Source organism: Ictidomys tridecemlineatus, chromosome 6, assembly GCF_052094955.1.
Source record: "Ictidomys tridecemlineatus isolate mIctTri1 chromosome 6, mIctTri1.hap1, whole genome shotgun sequence".
NCBI classification, from domain to species: Eukaryota; Metazoa; Chordata; class Mammalia; order Rodentia; family Sciuridae; genus Ictidomys; species Ictidomys tridecemlineatus.
This window is the reverse complement of record NC_135482.1, coordinates 185819681-185842317: the sequence shown is the minus strand read 5'-3', so window position 1 is coordinate 185842317 and position 22637 is coordinate 185819681. Positions and strand designations below refer to the sequence as shown.

At 40.3% G+C, this 22637-nt stretch overlaps 1 protein-coding gene across 5 annotated transcripts in view; it reads left to right on the top strand.

Moving 5' to 3' along the window:
• Dzip1 (DAZ interacting zinc finger protein 1) overlaps positions 1-22637 on the top strand; it is a 64519-nt gene that overhangs the window by 26797 nt on the left and 15085 nt on the right. For 4 of the 5 annotated variants that reach the window (XM_078016215.1, XM_021729956.3, XM_078016218.1 and 1 more), the window contains 7 exons: positions 528-665; positions 2576-2638; positions 7992-8132; positions 8795-8843; positions 10047-10103; positions 14086-14142; positions 19952-20011. In XM_078016215.1, the coding sequence (XP_077872341.1) occupies positions 528-665; positions 2576-2638; positions 7992-8132; positions 8795-8843; positions 10047-10103; positions 14086-14142; positions 19952-20011 (565 nt within the window). The remainder of the gene's footprint in view (positions 1-527; positions 666-2575; positions 2639-7991; positions 8133-8794; positions 8844-10046; positions 10104-14085; positions 14143-19951; positions 20012-22637) is intronic. The other variant, XM_040281653.2, reaches the window with a different exon arrangement.

The following is a 22637-nucleotide window of genomic DNA, read 5'->3' as shown; positions in this document are numbered from 1 at the left end:
GCAAGAAGATACTGCATCCCTACTGGGTTTACTGATATGACTCCTGGACAGTATCAGTGTTTCACTGAATTATCTTAAGAACCATCTGCACCCACTTCCTCTGTTTCTGGCAACTATTTTGTGCCTGTTACATTTTTTAAAGCCCATTGTCTAAGATTAGAAAGGTTTTTCATGTTCTGGAAAGACCAGAAAACAATAGAAACAAGACATTAAAGCTGCAGGGAAGGGGACAGGGGAGAAGCACAAGGAGCCTCCAGGAGAACAGACAGATTTAAAACGTGACTTCACGTTCCCTGATTTTAGTTGCTATTTCAGTCTTATAAAAATATATGACATTTGTGGGGCTGAGGCTGTAGGTCAGTGGTAAAGCACTTGCCTCGCATGTGCGAGGCACCGAGTTTAATCCTCAGCACCACATAAAAATAAATAAAGATACTGTGTGTTAACCTACAACTAAAAAATATAAATAAATTTTTTTAAAAAAAATATATGAAATTTGTGCTGGTGGTTTGAATTTTATTTTATAGCAATTGTCAGAAATCCAGAAGTCCAATATGCAGATTAAGTCCAACATAGGCACATTAAAAGATGCACATGAGTTTAAAGAAGACCGTTCTCCACATCCCCAGGATTTCCAAAATGTGATGCAGCTTCTCGATAACCAGGTAGGCATTTTTCATTGCCTTGGTTTTTCTCAGTGAGGTCATTTTCAATAGCTGTCACCTGTGGAAAGTGTGTTTGTTTCTTTTAGTGACCATGAAGATGACCTGTTTTCTTGCCTCCTAACACATGCCTGAATCACAATAGGTGTGCAGTAATGCTTGTTTTTTGACTAATGGATGTAGATACAGAACAGTAGGCAAACTTATTTCAGTCCTTCCCTCACGTAATGGCAATTTGAATTACATTTTCATGTCAAAAGGCATATGGAAGCATTGAATTTATTTATTTTTATTTTTTTAATATTTATTTTTTACTTGTAATTGGACACAGTACCTTTATTTATTTATTTTTATGTAGTGCTGAGGACTGAACCCAGAGCTTCGCATGTGGTAGGCGAACATTCTACTTCTGAGCCACAATCCCAGCCCCTGAATTTATTTTGGGAGCTTAAATATACCATCACGTGGGTGAAATGATGATATTCTACATTTTTTGGACAAAATAATTAAAATCATTTGAAAATGAACCTCCATCATCAGCCTAATCTTTCTTTTGGCTATTTTGGTCATAGCGGTTTGGGGGAGCAATTTTCTTTAAGTCAGGAAACAAAGATTAGAGTTTAGGAATTTGGGATTATGTTTTTAAAATAAGACTATTGGGCTGGGGCTGGAGCTCAGTGGCAGAGTGCTTGCCTAGCACATGTGAAGCACTAGGTTCGATCCTCAGCAGCACATAAAAATAAACAAAGAGATTCTGTCCATCTACAACTACAAAAAATATTTGAAAAAAATAGACTGTTATTTTTTAAAATGTAAGTATAATTTTGAAATATGGACTGTGATGCTTCTTGTTTAGTGCTCATGTCTTGCCAGCTTCCCCCAAGTCTACATTCTCCATTGCAGCCAGGTTGACCCTGTCACTGACCTGTCTAAAATGCATCAATGATTTTAGTTTTCACAAAATGAAGTCTAGAATCCATAACTGGCATAGTGGGTCCTCTGGACATACACCTTGTGCTATCTCCCCCCAGGCCTCACTTTACCTGATGCTCCAGTGGCTGGGCCCAGCAGCTCCTGTTCTGGAACAAAGCATCCTGTCCCTGCCTTGCTCCTGCTGCTTTCTCTGCCTGTCAGTCACCTCTCTATTTTCAGTACCTCTAACTCATTCTCCAGTAACAGCTGATAGTGTTTCTCTGGTCCCCCACTAACTAAGCAGGACCTGATCAACTACATGTTGTATAGAAATTTCCATCCTTATGTCTACTTTTTCCCATGTACAGAGCAGAACCTTCTCCTAATCCTCTTATCCTGCAGCTACCTAGTGAGGAACTTAGTGTAAGGTCGGAGACCAAAAGTTGGGGCCTGAACTGGACTGTTGACACTGCTTCCAACAGGCCAGAGACCACAGTGTTATCTCCCATGAATTGAAGGAAGTGGTTATAAAATACTGAAGTCCTACCTGAATTTTTTCTGTTTCCTTTCCATGAGTTGTGTTGTCAATTCAGAACCCATAGACCTAGAAATGTTGGTGTTTCCTTTTGGCCCCTTACATTAGCAAATTAACATTTTTGCAAATAAAATTGTATTGGAACACAGCTATATCTTTTGATTCACATCTTACGGTGGCTGTTCTCTGACTACCCACAGTGGTGACCAACTCCTTAAACCCTTCCAATCCAAAATATTTACTATTAGCTCTGTAATAGAAATCTTTGCTGACTCTGCCTTACAGTATATGATTAAAATCAGGGGCAAATGGGTTTAAACATTTTCAACTATGTGTATTATAAAACTTTTAAGTAAAACTTTATCAGACTGTTGGGTTTCGTAGGTACTCACTGAAAAGCAGGCTCCCATTTTGAGCAGGTTTCAGTGTTACCAATGCAAACACATCACTGGTTTTACTCTTGTAGGAAAGCAAGTGGACAGCTCGAGTTCAAGCTCTCCATCAGGAACACAAGAAAGAGAAGAGCCGGGTAAGATCAAGAAGCCAGGGGGGCTGGGGATGTGGCTCAAGCGGTAACGTGCTCGCCTGGCATGTGCAGGGCGCTGGGTTCAATCCTCAGCACCACATAAAAATAAAGATGTTGTGTCCACCGAAAACTGAAAAATAAGTATTAAAAAAAAATTCTCTCTCTCTCTCTCTCTCTCTCTCTCTCTCTCTCTCTCTCTCTCTCTCTCTCCTTCTCTCTCTCTCTCCTCTCTTTCTCTTTAAAAAAAAAAAAAAAAAAAGCAGCAGCAGCCAGGGGCCTCTAACTGGGTCTTTTTTGGTGCTGGAGTTGGAGCCCAGGGCCTTGCACAGGCCAAGCAGGCACTCTGCCATGGCACCACACCCCAGCCCCAAGTGGATCATTTTTGGAAAGAATATCTACTTCTTTATAGGAAGGTGATATTTGTCTGCCTAGCACTTGTGGAGAAATGGGTAACAAAACTAAAATTACTTTTAATTCTAATACCAAAGATAACCACAGCTACTAATCTTGATATAATTTCTTTCTACTGCTCTTATAGACCCTATAAAGACATTCCACAAAACACTTGTAGAACATTCTAGAGGAACTTTACTGGGAAAGTTAGTTGATCTAATTTCAAAATTGTATCATTGCTAGAAAAGGAAATAGGAATCATAATTTTTCTTTTGCTATTTGTAATACTAGTTAGTCATGTAAATAACCTATAGTATTCACACACACATGTGACAGGCACATGCACTCATATGGTGGTCTTTATAGACTGGAAATTGTAAGAGCAATGCCGTGATTCAGTTCAGAAAATGTTCAGGAGATATTTCCTGAGCATCTTCTACAGATTGCACTCTATAGGGTTGAAAGAGGTAGGAAACCATCTCTGCCCTCAGAGATTAGTACTTGACTGTAGTACAGTAGGAAGTGAGGGTACAAAGAGCTGAGGGGAGGACTGAGGTGAGTCCTGGGAAAATGGCTATGGAGTGCCCTAGGGATTGAACAGTGGGTAACTTGGGAATGGTGCTGTCTGTGGACAGTACCCTGGGTATTTCTCCCTTCTGAGCTCCAGGTAAGGCAGCCAGCTTGCACTGACATGTCCACCGGCTTCTTAGGCGTAACAGGTCAAAAATGCAGTTCTTGAGCTTGTTCCCATGTGGTACATGGCACCCTAGTTTCCCCAGACTAACATTGTTCCCTCTCTCTCCCTCAGTCCCCAGTCACAGACCATTAGCAGGCCTGCCATGGATCTTGCCTCCCTGTTCTCCACATATCCATAGCCTCTACCTTTAGCCCAGCCTCCATCATTCCTAGAACCCCCAAACTGGTCTTTGCAGTTCTAGCTTTCCCCTTTCTTTACATGCTCCCTAAAGAACAGGTAAAATAATCTGGCTGCTGGCTACCACTGCTTGTTTCCCTCTCTAAACCTGCCCTTTCTAGATATGATGGCCTTCTGATAATTTCTAGAATATTCCGGTCTTTTTTTAACACGTGGAAAGCCCTTCCCCTTGCTTTTCACCTGGCTGGTTCCTTCCCCTTCAGATTAGTTTTCTGTTCTTTGTGGCAGATTACTACAAATTTAGTGGTCTGAAATCACCCATTTATCATCTCACAGTTTCCATGGTAAAAGAGACCAGGCATGGCTTGGCTGGGTCCACTGCTCAGGGACAATGAATGGCAGCTGGGCTGTATTCTCCTCTACAGCCCACCATGGTAAATGCTTGGTCAAAACTCTGAGCGCCTAGAGGCTATCACTGTCCACAGTAGTTCTCAGCATGGCTGTCGGCCTCTTGAAGGCTGGCTGAAGAGTTTCCTGCTTTCATTCTCCTCTTCAGGAAAACACTGGAACTTCTTTTAAAAGGCTCCCTAACCAAGACAGGCGCACACAGGAAAATCTTTCTTTTCATTAGCTTGAAGTCAGCAGATTGAGATTTTTAACTATATCTGCAAATAACCTTCATCTCTGCTGTCTTGTTAGAAGCACAAGGTCAGTTCTACCCAACCCACGGGACAGGGACCACTCTGGGCATGTATACTCTTGAGGGCCTTTTTAGAATCTTGCTTGCCACACCCTCCTTGGCCTCATTGTCATGACTTCACAAACATAGGTCTGATCACTATTTTAAATCTTTTTTTAAAAAATTTACTTGTTTATTGTCTGTCTCTCCTTGCTCTGAGCAAAGAGCTCTATCTACTGAGCTCCCCCTTATCTTCCCAGCATCCACTAATGTGTTTAAAATGTGGATGGGGCTCATTCAGTACTTGCTGAAGGAAGGCTGGAGGTAGCTGGTTGCCTGCAAGGGGATCATGCAGCCCTGTTTCTGTAGACAGAGAGACACTAATTGTAGGGTTCAGAAGAGCAGGGTCAACTATGTTGTCTGTAAGTACAGTCCCTGCTGTGGGAAGGACACTAGGCTGGCTTTCAGTACTGGGCTAAGGGAGGCATTGCTCATGGCAGTGCCCATGTGGTCAGGATGATGGGGTTGACCTGCAGGTTTTATCTGTGAACCTCAGCATCAGTGGATGACAGTTGCTCCTCACCATACATGGATCCATTGTGTAAGAAGTGTCTTCTGTTGTACCTCTGTGTCACATGGAAGTACAAGTGGCCCGTTGTTTCAGTTCCTGTGGTGGTGTGTTGGAGCTGGCCCATGCTTGCTTGCTCAAAAGTGTGCACATCTTCTTGATCAGGGTTGTTTTTGTTATTTTGAGTGATGGTTGACCAGCACAGTACTGGGAAACATTGGTATTTGTGGTAACTGCATATTTAATCCTTCTGTTATCCATTTTGCAGATGAGGAAATTGCCTTGCCCAGCAGTGCTGGACTTGAATCCAGACCTGTGTACTCCAGGGCCTGGGCTGGTGCTCCACACTTTCTGGCTCACCTCTCATGCTTCAGGGACTGAGCCAGTGGAGACAGGACAGGCAGGGAGTGTGGGGAGTGACTGTTTTCTGTAAGGACAACGGATATGTCTTCCACGTTGCTGAGGTCATAGTTCCTAACCAAGGATGCCCTTCAGAGTGACCTAAGAATCTTCTAAAATTCCTATGCCTGGCTCCACTCATTAGATTCTGATTCGGTAGGTAAATCTGAGAGTGCGTATTTTAGAAAAAAACAAAACTCCAACAACCCAGGCGATTCGGTTTTGGATGATTAAAGTTCCTATTCTTCAAGGTACCACTGGGTTTAGGCAACTGTCCATTTAGGTCTACTTCTGAATGGGGGGCATTTTAAAATCCTTGCCCCTTCTGAGCCTGCTGTGTTCAGGCAGTTTCGAGCCTTCAGCCTGAGCTGTATATGAGCTGCCATTTCAAACACTTTCTCAGTGCAAGCTGTGATAGGCTGTTGGCACGTGGAGGAAGGAGGCCAGGCCTTCCCAGCTCCAAGAGAGGTGTGTGGCCTCAGGGCCGCCAGGCTGCGCTGTCCCCTGTCTTCTGGTCTGGCGGTTGAAGAGCTGTTTCTCTTCCTTCTCTTAAATCCTGACAGAGAGGTGAATTCAATCAGGTTCAGCAATCTCTGCCCAAGACCTAACTATTAATTATTCCACATGATTGGTGCCTCCTGTTCTCACAATGCACATATTGTGTTTCTCTGTTTAGGGGAAGTTGCCTTTGCCAGCTTTTTATTGCTTTACCTAGATTCTTGGCAGTCTTTTTTAAAAATAACACTGGTGAGAGTTCAGAGGCAGTCACAGATAAGCGATGGCATACCCTTTTGACCCAGCAGAATACATCTGAAAGCTTGGGAGGGTGCAGAATGGTCCTGCCATGAAAGGGAAGGCAGAGGGCCGATGTGCATAGTAGAGAGAAAAGCGCAGAGCTCAGATGGTAGCGCATGAGAAAATGGGCTCCAGGGGGCCACATGCTTTTTGAAATAGCATCTGACTCAGACTCTCCACATTCCTCTCCCAGTGCCTTTCTAGTCTTAATTCCAGAATCAAAATGATGTCATCCCTTGGTTTTTCCTGCATTCCCTTGCTTTTGGGGGCTTAGAGTGACTCCTCAAATTGTCGATCTGGGTCCAAGATCTTAAACTCCACCCAGAGCTCTGACCATTTTTACTGATCTTTCTTTTCGATTTCTGGCTCAGCCTTTTCCAAACTGCTTTTGGGGACGCACTTCCAGGGGTCCATAAAAGTACAGTGAAGGTGACAAGTCCTTGACAGTGTCCTCCGTGGGGGGATTCTTAAGATCCATCAGGCTATGAAAGGTTCTTTTCAAGCTTCACTCAGAAAATCTTCCCAGCATGCTTCCACTGTGTGTTTGTCCAGGCTCAGAGAAGCACAGACCACGTCAAGGGGTGAGACCATGCCCTGTAGGGAAGGAGAGCGTTGACACTGGAGCTGGACGTGGAAGTTCAAAGTCTGGGCTCCACCCGCTCCAGCTATCTGAATCTGGGCCATTTCTTTTACTTCTCTAGACTCAAATTTTCCCATTTGTACAAGGAGGCCGGAACCCATATCTGTAATATTTGTGGTGTGAGTGAAGCAAGACAGAATACTTCACACAGTGTCTAGCACATAGTGAGTGTTGATTTTTAAAAAGGCAAGTTAGGAAATGCTGATCTGGAGGCTCTTACAACCACAGATTAGACCCGGATACTGTCAGTCCTATTGATTGGCACACCTGGCTCCACGTCCAGGCCTCAGACTTAGAATATCCTTAGCCCCAGTCACCAAACTTTTGAATTCACCCCTCTGTTTAAACAACTATTGAAATTGCTTTAAGACCCTCCCCCTAAATTATCAAAAACAAATTCTTGGATTCTTTGTGCTCAGTATATGATCTTCCCTAGCATTGAGTCTCTAAAGATAAACCTACTGGTGTTTCTTTCATCTCCCTTTCTTCCCCCTCCCCCATCCATACCTTTCTCCTTCCTTCTTCTTTACTCAACTCCCAACGCCCCCTCCATTTCTCAGGAAATATTTATTGAGAGCATGGATTGTTGCTAGGTGCTAATAGGGAATATAAAAATAATTCAGATGCACTCTCTGGCACAGGAAATGCTCATTTTTAAGCTGAGGTGACACATGGGAACATGAGGAGCTCAGTGAGGAGGGTGGGTAGTGCTCTGGGAGAGAAGCCTTCACCTTGTCACTGTGCCTCCATCTGCTGTTTCATGTCCTGTGCTCATATTGGCGCAGCTGCTCCCATTATCAGTTCTGTCTTAGGTTATGAGCTCCCTGGGAAGAGATAAAGCACCTAGGACAGCCAGGGCCTTGGTACACAGTGCTAGAAATTTATTCAGTGACTTGATGTGCACAGATAGCAAGACCAGCTATAAGTCAAGGGGTGTACATCACATTCATGGGAAGAATTTATAATAAGCAGCTTGCAGACAGATGCCCTTCTTAATTTCTTTTTCAGCTTCTGTCACATATAGAGAAACTTCGAACCTCCATGATAGATGATCTAAATACAAGCAATGTTTTCTACAAGAAAAGAATAGAAGAACTAGGCCAGAGACTCCAGGAGCAAAACGAACTGATTATCACTCAGAGGCAGCAGGTAAGCTGGCAATAGCCTGGTATCAGGCTTCTTCAAGCAACATGATTTATCCTAAGAGCATGAGTTTTTAGTTTAGAGCATTTTTTAAAATTGTATATGGTAATGAAGGTGGAATATTTTCTCCTTGTGATTGATTGCTTGTAACACAATATTAAAAAATTAAAGATATCTAAAAATCACCATATGAAGCAGATTTATTCATTTAAAATTCAGAATAAATTTGAAGGTAGATAAGAATTTCTTTGGTAATTACTTTGGAAAACAGCCAAGTCCAAATACACTATTTTGGTAAAAACTTTTGCCTGGGTGCTTTTTTGTTTATTTGTTTGGTACTGAGGATTGAACTCAGGGTCACTCAACCACTGAGCCACATCCCCAGCCCTATTTTGTATTTTATTTAGAGTCAGGGTCTCACTGAGTTTCTTAATGCCTCACTTTTGCTGAGGCTGGCTTTGAACTTGTGATCCTCCTGCCTCAGCCCATGTTACTATGATTATAGGCATGTGCCATCATACCCGGCTGCCTCAGTGCTTTTAAGGTCCATGTACCCTCTGAATAAATTAGCAAAAAGTTAATGTCCTAACAACCACATCTACACATTATCTCATCTGTCCCTATTGAGTTTTGAATATGCATCACTAGAAGACTGTTTTTCTTTGCAGATTAAAGAGTTTACCAATAAACCATTTAGCAGTGTCAGTGAACCCAAAGGTGAGTGGACAGGATCCCCTTGCTAGAGGTGAGGTGTCTTGTGCTCTGGGCACAGATGCATATGGGCTCTGCTGGCTCATGGGTGCTGAGGGGGCATTCCTCTTACTGTTAGGGATATCTGTCTTCTTCTTATATTCGTATTTGGGAGATCTGTTAGCACAACCCAGAAAGTTGAAGAATTAAAAAAATCTAAATTGTCACATTGAATGGTTTCACTTTTTTATATCAGAATACAATTATGCATATAATATAACCTGCTCAGTAACCATTCTATACCAGAGGACAGAGTTGTGATTAAAGCACAGGGTCTGGAGGTGGCTTGGGTTCAGCTCCATCTCTGACACTTTATAGCTGTATGATTCTCTGCTCAGTTTTCTCAGCTCTAATATTAATAATGACCATACCATAGGTTTGTTATAGGATTAAATGGGATAACATATATGAATATGTGTGAAGTACACCTGTTTAGCACTCCTCAGTGTTAGCCATTATGATTGATATTAAACACCTAATTATTCTCAATTACTCTAAAGACTTGCTGCATTATTCTCAATTGTGGCAGTTTGGGGTTAAAGGTTGGTTCTAAACCTGGTTGGGGTTTATGGAACCTACCAGTTGTAGCAGTGATAGGTAGCTCATACATCTCATATCACCCTAGAGCTAGACCAGAAGGGAGACTGGTGCCCTGATCATGAAGCCTAAAAGCTTGACTTCTACCTGGCTTCCTTCACCAAGATTCCAGTTCTGCTTCTTGAACATCTAGGATTGTTAAAGAATCTTTGCCTCTCTGAAAGACACCAGCTGGGGTTTGGTACTATGGTATATTAGCGGGGCTTCCTTCCCTCTTGTTTTGAGATAAAGGGTTGGAGGTGAAAAGGTATGGTTTCCTGTAACTTCTCTTGAAAGAGAGCAAGCTCAGGTAGTGAGGGGTACCCATAATTTCTCTTGAAAGCGAGCAAACTCAGGTAGTGAGGGGTACCCATATAATTGCTTAGGTATCATTACTGTTTGAAAGTATTTCTAGAGAAAATTTAATTTTAAAAAAAGATTCATATTAAATATATTTATTCTGTTGGGTGAGGTGTTTGATTAAATTTCATTTATTGTTTTCCTGGGGGAGAAAAACTAGGGTAAGGGCTGCCAAAATTTATTCCATTTCTTGTGATTTTTGTTACTAACTTTTTTTTTTTTTTTCCATTTCAGGGAATTCTTTAGCTTGGCAAACTTTTGAATCCAAGCCAGTTGCCCCAACTGTACCTAGTAAGTTTCTCCAGTGGCCCAGAGCTCTAAAGTATCTTTAAAATGCTAAGCCAAAACACAACTTTTACTTGTTATTTTTAGAGAATTGTCTGCATTTGGAGATTGCCTAATGATTTCTTTTGATTCTTGGCTTTGACCTTGTTCTGAAACCCAGGTTGTAAATGTCACATGATCTTGGTGGGGATTTTGGTTAGTTATACCATTATTTTGCAATTTGTCTTATAAAAGGATGATTAAAAATTCTTTGGCATCACTCTAGGGTATAGTTTTGGATTTCCCAGGGTGATCTGTTCTATGACTATGTGACCAGGAGTGGTAGCTGCCATCTTTGTGCATGGCCAAGACTCACTGCTGCAGCCTTTGAATAGGTATCCACTGGTCCTTACTTGTGATCAGCGTGACCTTCTGGTTTGTCTCCTGGAACTCTTGAGATTTTAGAAACAAACTTTAAAAATAATAGTTAAATACCTGAAATATTTTTATTTCCATTCAGGAAAATAAGGGTGAGGAAAAGAGCTACTGGTGGGGGAAGTAAGGGAGCAGGTGATGGGGCAGGAAGACAGACGTGTGCGTGCACAGGAGTTTGGTGCATTGGAGGACCTGGTACCAAGGCTGGGCACTGAGCCCTCATGGGCCCAGGAATCTCTAGGGGGATGTGTCATGACCAGAGAATATTAATGAGTATGTTTTGAAATTTGGTACAGTTGACTGGAAAATACAAATGGTTTCAACCACTCAGTGTTCTCAGACACATCTCGTAGCTGAAGAGGTTAGGAGGTAGTGGGAAGGGAAGAAGACCTAGTGCCAAGAAAAGGGCTGGGAGGAAAAGATTCTCTTCGAAAGAAAAGAACACACACACACATTTCAGGAAAGGTTAAAAGACAGTAATGAAACAAATAAAAAAATTTTCACTAGCCAACTAAACTTAAACACACAAACAGGAAAAAAACCTAATGTTTTATTTAGTTAGGGTGATTTTTCTCTAAATGGTGTGTTAAGATGATGTGAGTTATACAACATGATCTACTGGGATATAGGAAAGAAGTTATTAGAACTTCTTTTTATATATTAACTAAACTCATCCTTTTAATTTTTTTCAAATACTTTTGTTTTAAAATGTATATAATACTTATAGTATACATAAAATAGTAATCCCAGTGGCTTGGGAGCTGAAGTGGGAGGATCGCAAGTTCAAAGTCAGCCTCAGCAACCGCAAGGTGCTAAACAACTCAGGGAGACCCTGTCTCTAAATTAAAAAATTAAAAATAAGGATGGGGATGTGGTAGAGTACCTCTGAGTTCAATGCCTGGTACCAAAAAAAAAAAACCTATATATATATTTAAATAAATATGTATATCAGAGAGATAATTTTACTGATGAGGCATTTGGTCAAGAGCGTGGATGCTACTGGCTCTAGAGAATTCCAGAAAAAAAAATTTTACCTATAGCCCATATGTAAGAATCCCTTCCTGAGGGTATCCTTTGTGCTTCATGACAAGGAGGCAAGAGGGGCTGCTAGTCCCCAGTCTTGCTCCCAGCATGGAAGAAGACCTGAAAGCTGAGGTTCTGAGAATGGTGGGGAAGTTCTCTTTACTAAGAGAACACACTCACTCCAAAGTTTGAGACCAGAAAATCCAGATCATAAAGTGAAAGAGTTTAGGAAGTATACAGCAAGTAAATCAGACCCATACTCAGCAAAATGAAGGATTTCTAATGTCTAATGTAAGGTGGGCCTCACTAGTGTGCACTCACAGTGACTTAGACCCTAGTCAGGCATTTCAGACCTGATTTATTCTCCTCCCATCATAAGGGACTGAATTCAAATGCTAGGAAGAAGACCCAGATGTGATTAATTGTAACAAGATCAGCTGTTTGGATTCTGTAAGCTGAAATAATATTAAATCAGAAAGAGTCAATGTTCTGTTTTTTTCTTTTCCTGTAAAGAGCTAGATATTGACCATTTTAGGCTTTATGAGCTAGATACTCCCTTCGCATCTACTCAACTCTGATGTTGCAGTACCAAACCAGCCACATGCAATACTTAAATGAATGTTTTAATAAAACTTTATTTACAAAAGCAAGCAGTAGGCTGTATATGCACCACAGGCTGTAGTTTGCTGTAGTTTACCAAACCTTGATCTAGATGATGCAAATTGAAAATGAGTTTGAAGGCCATGTTTCCAGAGTTGTTACCAATTTACAGACAGTAAGGAGTGGAACACTTTCCCCAGTAGCCATTATAAAGACAAAAAATATATATAATCCTTTGGAGGTAACTGAAGTTGTTGCCAATATTTTTTAGGATAAGATTAGGATTAAAGATCTATCTTAATAGAAAAAGAGCTAGTAAACTAATAGGAAAACTGTTTCGATGAAAGCAGACTGAATAATTAAATAATCCAGAGAGGACCTTTAGGTAAGAATTGTCAAATATTGGAAGGGAGACTGAGGCATCTAATTTTCTGGAGACATTTAAGATAGATAGCATTTGGTCTTCCTTGAAAGGGGGTATACCCCTGTATAAAGGCTGTGGCTGTATTAATACCTCACATGGTATCTTCTAGCCAGTGCTTGGAGGATTTTTCTTTCTTTCTTTTAATTTGTTCTTTTTATATGATTGTTGAATGTATTCTGACATATCATACATACATAGAGGATAATGTCCCATTCTTGTGGTTGTACATGATATGGAGTTACACTGGTTGTGTATTCATATATGAACATAGGAAAGTTATGTCTGATTCATTCTACTGTCTTTCCTATCCCCATCCTCCCTCCCTTCCCCTCGCCCCTCCATCCAATCTGGTGAACCTCCACTCCCCACCCCACCCCACCCCCGCACCCCATCTATTGTGAGTCAGCATCCATATATCAGGAAGAACATTCAGCCTTTGGTTTTCTGGGATTGGCTTATTTCACTTAGCATGATACTCCCCAGTTCCATCCCTTTACTGGTAAATGCCATAATTTCATTTTTTTTAAAATACATTTTTAGTTGTAGATGGACCTTTGTTTATTTTTATGTGGTGGTGAGAATCAAACACAGTGCCTTACACATGCTAGGCAAGCACTCTGCCACTAAGCTACAACCCCAGCCCAATTTCATTCTTCTTTATAGCTAATATCCCATTGTGTATATGTACCACATTTTCTTTATCCATTTATCTAATGAAGGGCACCTGGGTTGGTTCCATAGTTTACTATGAATGTTGATGTGGACTGTGTCACTCTAGTATGCTGATTTTAAGTCCTTTGGGACTGAAGAGTGGATAACTGGGTCAAATGGTGGTTCCATTCTAAGTTTTTTGAGAAATTGGGGGATTTTTAAATTGGTTTATTATACCTGAATATCCATTGCAGATTGTTCTGATAGCCCCAAACTGAAAACAACCTAAATGTTCATTAACTAATGAATAAATAAAAATTTGTTCTATCTATATAATGGAATGTCATTCAGCCATAAAAGTTTATGCTGAAATTGACACATGGCTACATAGGTGAACCTGAAAACATGATGCTAAGTGAAAGAAGCTAGCACAAAAGACTGTATAGTTCCATGCACAGGAATTATCCAGAAAGGGCAATCATAGAAACACAAAGTAGATTGAGTTTTTGCCAGAGGCTGGGGATGAGGATAGAAATGAGGCATGATGGTTATTGGGACAGGTATTTGAGGATAAGGTGATGAAAATGTTCTGAAATGAGTTGGTGATTATGGTTGCCCAGCCCTGTGAATATACTGAAAACCAGCCCTGTGAATATACTGAATTATGTATTGTAAAAAAGAGGGGTTAAATCTCAATGAATCTCTTTTATAAATTGGGTTAGGTTAGTTGTGCAGTATCTGTCACTTGAAACACTTGTCCCTTGAGGTCTTGTATGTGTCTTGATTGTTTTGAGGAGAATTTGGTCATCGTCATGTTTGGGTGGTTACGCTGTAACTATAGAGCCAGTGAGCTTTTTCCTTCTTATCCTGTTTCAGTGAATGCCTCCGTCTCTCAGACTTTAGAAGCTAAATCAAGTCTAACAACGGCACATGGTAAGTCTCAGCATTTTATGTGCAGTTTCCACCCTGAATTAGGTAACTTATTAACCCAAAGTGCTGGGAAGAGGGGAATTAGGCAGAACATTTTGGGGATTACAGAACAGTTCTGCCTTCATATGTCAGAAGGTAATGTATACATGTATAAATATGTCATGTTGTTGCAAACTGAGCATACCTACCAACCATAAAATATTGTGTATCTTGTGGGACTTGCAAAAGCAATTTTAACTGGCTGATGCTTTGACTATTTATGATTTTTGCAGAAAGTAACAGGTATTGAGTAAGAGTGAGGGTGACTTGGTCCCAGACCAGCCAACCAGCACATGCCACAGGGCATATGTGGTTGTTTTTATAACTTTCAGTGTGGCAGCAACTCACCTTTTTTAAATCAACAGTTTCAGTGATTGGTTAGGAAAATCTAGAAAAGACATGTGAGAGAAATCAAAGGAAATAGTTGAGAAGAAATTTCATTGGATGAAATTGCTGCCAGGATTCATTTCTTGGATCAGGCCCAAAAGGGTGCTAATTGTTATTAACAAGATTCTGTAAATGGGGAGAATATCTGTAGATAAATTTCACATTTTATACCATTAAAGGGCTTACAGTTTTCAGAATATGTTCTCTAGTATATTTTTTTTCCTGTGGCCGACTCTATATCACTAATGAATCAAAAGAGGAGGAGGACTATCTTTTTCCTGCCTTACCTACATATTGCTTTGGAATCTAATAATTACTTACTTCACTATACTTTGGGTTTTGGCCTTTTAAAAGATTAGATTTAAATCTGTGATCTAATTGGAATTTTTTTTCACAGTTATTCCAATCCATATATGATGGTCCTTAGTAATAATCCTTTTTACCCATAGCTCACATATGAAGTATTTATTGATTTCACCTGATTTTTCTCGTAGATAATTTCAGGTTGACCAATTATCTTGATCTCAGTAGGTAATGTGTAAATTCACATATGTACAAGTGTTTAGAACATACAGGCCTTTTCCCTTGGACTGGTAGCAGATGAAATGCATGTTGGACATAAACAAATTTGCTTTAATATTGAATGTACAAGAAATTTATCTTTGGCAATCATTCTTTGTTCACGTTATTTTATGTTAGGCCTACAGTTTCTCTGTTGCCACAGTTTTCGGGGTAGATTTTGGTAAGATAGGGCTGCCATTTCTCTTTGAAACTTAGTGTGCTTTAGACCCTTATGCTTTTTTTCTGTTATTGTTGGCCTTCTGATGGCCTTATACAAGGACTTTATATTCTTTGTTGCTCAGGATAGGGCACATGGAATAAGTATGTTAAACTGTTGTGTTTATTGAAGGGTCCTGTGGAACCTGTCAGTTCTAAAGCACATACATATTCTGTGTGGACCCTCCCATGATTGACCCAGGACTGTTCATTGCTTCTTCTGGCATCTGCTGGAGTTGAATTGCTGGTTTTAAATGCCACCAGTCCTGGCAAGGGGCCACAGCCCTTGGCCTGGGATCAAAGTGGATTTGTGAGCATGTCAGTGGGTGGGAAATAGGAGATGACTTGGCCAGGGCCCAGCGATGTCTTCCACTGGGCCACCCAACAGCTTTCCCAGCATCGGGCAAGGGGAGGTTAACCATGATTGCGTAACATTAAATTAGCCCATTTGCCCTCCATCTTTTGTTCCATTTTGAACCTTGAGGAGTTTCTTCATTATGAAAAATGTCATGATTACTAACCATCTTAGAGTGGATTCCCTGGGAACGAGCTCCCAGGTGGAGATTTACAGGTGGGAGGAAACAGGATTGGGCAAGGGGGATGTTGAGCCCATGTGTAGCAGTAGTGGAGGCCTCAGGATCCCTTTGTAGAGCTGAGATGGGCACTCCAGAATAGTCCTACGTTGAGGCAAGGGATGGCAAGCGACTTGTACCCCTACACTGGTCTGTCACCAAACATGGGCTGCTTTGAGGAGAAGGCAAGCTGCTTTCCCCAGCTGAGGGCAATTCATGTAAGGGACCCGCTGCAGTTGCCATGAGCCAACAGTGCCAGGATTAGGTGTCCTGAAGGCAGGGGTCTAGAAAAAATGGGAACTTTGCTGATTCCCCTGCTTTCAACTTTGCTGCACAAGCTGAACAACATGGACAGTAAGTCAGTCGATAGGGTGAAACATGATCATGCATAATTGCCGTTCACTACTGTGTTTTCACTGAGAAAAAAGTCTCAAAATTTTATTAGTATTTTTACCACTGGAGACATATTGCTTATGAAGTTGTAATTAAATTGTGGTATTATAATGGGGGGCTGGGGTTGTGACTCGGTGGTAGAGCACTTGCCTAGCACGTATGAGGCACTGGGTTTGATCCTCAGTACCACATAAAAATAAATAAATAAAACAAAGGTATTGCCTTCATCTACAACTAAAAATAATAATAGTGCCCAGAAAATAAAGTATACTTTGTTGTTAAATCGACCCTCATACCAATTGCTTAGATTGGCTTGATAATATGGACCCTTTTTAGAGTGACCAGGCAAAATGTTCATCTTCTTTTAGCAGTGAGGATGCAAAATAATCATTTTTCCAAAGCCTACTGGCACCTGCTAAGTTTTATATACACATAAAAGTCTCCTTTAATTTGGTGTATAGATTATGACGGGTTTATATATGCCTGACTTTTGTGGTGTAGCTAAGACAAGGGCTATAAAAACAGAAGTTAAAGATGAAGAAGCTGCCCTAAGTCTTTAAGTGTATCCTAATTGGTTTTCAAAAGGCATGAAGTGTTTTTATTAGACTCTATAATTACTATCATAGTTTTCTCTCAGAATAAATTGTTTATATCTCGAGATACTGAAACCTAACACAACACTTTGTTCAAGTAGAGTTTATTGTTCAATATGTGACAAGTAAAATATTCTAGAGCTCTGGTGTCTTATGGCTCTTACTGGGAAGAAAGATGGCTTTCTGTGAGTGCCGTTGACCCAAACAGTGTCAGGGAAGTGGGATGGGCACTACTGAAGGGGATTCTTTATTTAGCAGACTAGGATCTTTTAAATGAGTTTGGGTCTGATCCCTGCCAGGTGAGGTGATCATGGTTCTATGTAATTAATTACAAGGGGAAGTGTTTGCATGTGGCTGATCTCCTGTGTAAAAAGATCTTTAACAAGCTTTTTTTTTTCCCTTATAGAAGAGTTTAACATGTCACTTTATAATGTTGCCTTTTCTCCAGCAGTGTCCCATGCCATTCCTGCTTTCCTTCCTATCACAGACCACTGGGCAGTGACAGATAGTTATGGGTTGTCCCTCTGTGCAAGCCTAAGACTAGGCACAACAGAGACAGATATGCATGCATTGGAAACAAAGGCTGCCCCCAGGGAACTTAAGTATATTAGGAGAGCAAATGCTTATATTATAGTACAGAGTGAGAACCATTGATAAACTAAATGGGTATCTGGCAAGGGAGAAACTTTCTTCATTCGGGCAACTCTGGATGGGTGGATCAGCTACATTTGGCCATTTGAATTGTGGGTTTGAATGTAAACATGTTGGGATGGCATCCTACATAGGGAAAACAGTAGGAAGGAAAGATAACAGGAAAGCTCTAGACACAGGTGCAGATTAGTTACTTGGCCAAGCACAGAGAACATAGAAGAGACTTGCGGGAAATCAGGTTGGTGGAGACCCTCATGGCAGCCTACAGCTGTCCAAGTTATTTTGGGGGGAGGACATGGTTGCTGAGTGTGCCTGAGGTTGGGCATGCAGAACTGCAGAGCTGGGCTACAGGAAACTGGGCCTGACCAGAGCAGATGAAAGAATCAAAGCTGAGGAGACCAGCTTGGGATGTTGGTGATCTTGAATATAACCTTCCTCCTCCAGGAATCAGGGCCGTACTGATGAGACTGGAGAAGAGGAAGTCAACATAGCAGCTATTTAGTGGAACTGGTACCTTCGAAAATGGCTGGACAGTGGTGCCATTTGGAGAAGTCAGGGAGACATGTCAAGAGAGCACAGCAAGGGCGCATTGTAGTTACATGGCTAAGATTGTGAAGAGTCTAGATTCACAGCCCATTTATTAAAGTGTGGGCTTAGATTTCCTTGCCTGCCCAATGGAGACAATAGTAATGGCTCTCTTAGAGGATCTAATGAGGCATGAGCTACTGAGTCAGCACTGGATAAATGATAGTTTCTAAGATTGAGATAAGAAATCCAGCCATAAATCAGCCAGTGGGATAGAGGGCAGGGGTAGGAGAGGTCTGGGAGACTTTCTTCTGGGGATAGGAGACTGATACAAGGATTTTTCTGGAAGCCTCCAAGTATTTCAGCTCTCAACCTAGAGATCTCAGCTCAGGACAATTACTGGGGCAATGAGAGACATACAGTGGCTTGCACAGCATTAGAGTGCTTCCTTCCTGGCAGCAGCCTCAGCCCATTTGACATGGGAACTGGGGTTTGGTCACCTTATGTCCCCAATCCTATTGTAGCTACCTAACTTTCCTCCAGAGCTACCCATTACACCACAGAAGGGAACAGGTCAGAACTCTGACAGTTTATCCTGTCCCTAGAGAATACTAATATGATGACAATAAATACATGTTCACTGATTTTGTGAAGAATTTACCCAGATTTTCCTCATAAAAATTTTTGTCATTTTCATTAAGTACAGTAAAATACAAAATGTGACTTTTTAAAAACTGAAATTAGCTGTCCTCTGTAAATCTCTATTCTCAGTAGTTCAAACTTATAAAATAGCCTATTTGCACAATTTTAATATCTAGATGCTGAATAACAAATTTGAAAGACACATTTTTGGTGTTCCTGGATGAAATTAAATTCATGCTCCTTCAAGGAGCCGTGTCTGTGTTTCAAAATTAAAGTGATCTCCTGTTTAGTAGAAGGTTCATTTGAAAGTGGTTTAAAATGCATTTCTTCCCTACAGACAATGTTAGATATGTTGACTGGGTTCCTGGCCAAGCTACAGAAGCCCATTTATATATAACTAAATCTGTCTACTCATCTGTCTCTCCATCCTCTCATCCATCCATCCACCCATCTGAAATAAGAGTACCAAAAATACATTTGAATAAATTAACAATCCAATTCTCCAAGTAGGAGGGTTAGATCGTGATACCTTAGATCCATGCCTAGCCACCTAAGGAGGACTCAGTATCTATTGGTCATTTTTCCCCCTGGCCCACGCTGGTGCCTGGGGTAAGAATGAAAAGACCTTCCCTTGGGATGAAGGTGGAATGCTACATGGGGAAGTGCTCTGTGTCAAGCTGAGGGTGAGTGAGCCATGCTCCATGTAGTCCAGACTTGCTGGTTGACCTTATCTCACGACTCCTATCTGACCACCATGGTTACACTTTGGCCCAAATCTGACCTTGCCTGTGAAGGAAATGTCTCTCCATTTCTAGAGCGGGGCTTTATTTTAGTCCTGCCGCTGGCAGGTAATGTTTCCCTAGGAAAAGTCTATTCAGACATTCAATCAAAACATTCTATAAATAATGAAAATCTTTTGCATTTGTACCCTTTTGTATTCACACAGACTCCTTTCAGATACCAGCTTGATGAATGAGAAACTTTAACTTTTAATTTTTAAAAATATAATTTCCTTAGGGTGGAGTTAATAGAAAATACATAAAAATATAGAAGATTTTGTGAAAAAGTGACCAGTTTTAACTGACTGCCTTGATATTTTTTCCCAGTAAATTATTGGCATTTAGGCATGACTAAAACATGGTGGAATTATATATTTTGAAATGGTTTGAAAGGAAACTAATGTGACTTTACTGTTGTCCTGTTTGTACTGTTCTTGTTTTTCCTCGTTAATAGAACAGGCATTCTCGTCACACGTACTGGAACCCATAGAAGAACTTTCAGAAGAAGAAAAAGGTAACCAAGGACTTGATTAGGGTTTATCTGCATAAATTGTATGTATATGCTAAAACCCAAGCCCTGAAAATACGTGCCAGTGGTTTATATTTGCATGAATATCCTAATTTCTAATTCTGTATTAAAATCAGGAAGACATATAGATTACATTTTCAACTTATATATAATATGCTATTACCTTATTCTTCCTGTGCTGTTACCTTATTCCTCTAATGCTTTGCAAGAGTAAAATCTTATGCAAACAGATGAATAAGTTTTCTGTGTTAGGAAATAAAAAAATTTAGGTCTTTATTTCAATACAGATATTTTCTGATCAGATGACAAGCTGACACACATGCTGTATACCAGATGATGGGGAAATATTTGTTCCAGAGTGGTGGTGATTTCTCATACTATGAATCTGAAATGAATGGATAAAGTGGCTATTTCCAAATTCTTTTAAATATGAAGACAAGCATAGTATCTAAACTCTGGATATAGAATATTTATGTGTAAAATAATATCTTCTTGGTAGAATAAGAGCTGTCACAGGTTTGGGGAGATTTAAAATTACTACTGCTTACTCAGTTATTTGGCAGTTGTAAAAATTATTTTCTATGATTTAATTTTTGAAGTTTATGAAAAAATGTGTAATTATACTGCATATTTCCTTAATGTTAGGGCAGTAGATCCTGAAAACTCTTATATGTTTGAATCAGTTTATCATAATTTTTTCTTTATTAACAATACTTTACCAAATATCACTTCCTTAGGAGAAAGCAAATTGGTAACACATACACAGGTTCTAGTTTTGTCATTTTTGTACAAGAAGAGAAGTAAAAAAAAACCCTCAATATTGCTTATTAGTGCCTATATTCTCTAGAATTTTACAAAAAATACCTTTTAACAAGGCTACAAACAGAATTGACTAAATCAGGAGTTTCATAAAATTTACATAATATATATTTTAAAGTCTTGGGCTTGCCATGTTAATCATCAATCCTTTATAAAAACATATATTTTTAAATATTTACTTTGCAGTTGTACCTTTATTTAATTTATGTTTTTGTGGTGCTGAGGATTGAAACCTAGGGCCTCATATGTGCTAGGAGAACATTCTACTGCTGAGCCACAACTCCAGCCCTTAAAAGTATTTTAATGGAATTTGTTTATATTGCTTCTGTGTGCCTTTGCAATTTGTCTTGACTTTCTCTATGTTAGAGTGGCTTAGGATATCATATTTCCTAAGTAATGACTCATAGTTAGCACTTATTTTGAAAAGCATTATTTTAGTTGCTTCATTTCTTTTAAATTTCTTTGTCATTGCTGTTAAAGTGTTTTAGAAATCTGTTTATTTTAGAAACAAGAGTATAGATACATTAAATTGTAATAAAGCCATACAAAGTTGTTGAGAGGAGTTTGTGGGTACTCTAATGAGCATGTCTTTGAAAGATATTGCCGCCCTTTTAGGGGATGTTTGCCTTGTTGCATTGTCAGAGAAAGAAGGAGGAGTTGTTGATAGCAATTATTTATTTTATTTTAATTTTTGAGAGAGAGAGAGAGAATTTTTTTAATATTTATTTTTTAGTTTTCGGCGGACACAATATCTTTGTTTATATGTGGGGCTGAGGATCGAAGCCGGGCCCCACGCATGCCAGGCGAGCACGCTACCGCTTGAGCCACATCCTGAGCCCGATAGCAATTATTTTGAGCAGCCTTCAGGATGGCCACAGCCCAGATGTTGAACTTGAGGCCTGCAAGGACAGGCTGATATTTGTTTGAGCTACACTATTGGAAATGATTTTACTATCAGTTGCCATTATTTTGCATGAATATCTTAATTTCTGACATCTCTTGAAAAAATGGAAACCTTGGGGTGCATGGTCCACTTGACAGCATTTAGCTGGACTGAGTAACAGCCACTGGCTCTATAGGTAAAAGAAAACGGTGCTTTAAAACATTGTCTTTAAGTGATTTTCGACTATCCCTGCTGGCTTCTTAGAAACAGGATGAACAAATTTTACCCTATTTGAGTTCTGAATAATGATGTATCATTTTACTTGCAAGTAACATATTCTTCTGTCCTACTTTTGTATTGTTATATGTCCAAGACATAAAATCCCTTTTTCTTTGAAGAAACTGGGAAATGGTTCGGAGGTTCACAGAAAGGTTGGCCAGTGTCTTTTGAAATTAGGAGGTTCACCTAATTTCAAAACCAGAACTTGGTCATATAGTTAGTGCATTTAAAAAACAAGTGAGTGAGGTCTTCAAGAGGAGTTGTGACCTCTTCACCATCACCCAGATGGCTCTCTTGACTTGCAGTTCCAGGTTCTACCCATGGCATCATCCTGTTTATGCTCTTAGAGTTCTTCTACCCAATATAAGTTTCAGATCATTGCTAGCAGACATCATTGGTCATTACCATGTGGGCATCAGTGTTGCCATCACTGGTTGCTGGGGAACTGGACTGGGAAAGAATACAATCTTTGCCACCCCCCATGTGTTTAGACACAGATCTGATGGGAAACAGGAAAGTGCTCAGGACCTCAGAAAACACACAAGTCCCAAGTGCTGTAGAAAACCAGTGATTGCCTCCTTTTAGCACCTCTATGGTGTCTGCATGCTGGTAACAGATTAATCGCCATCA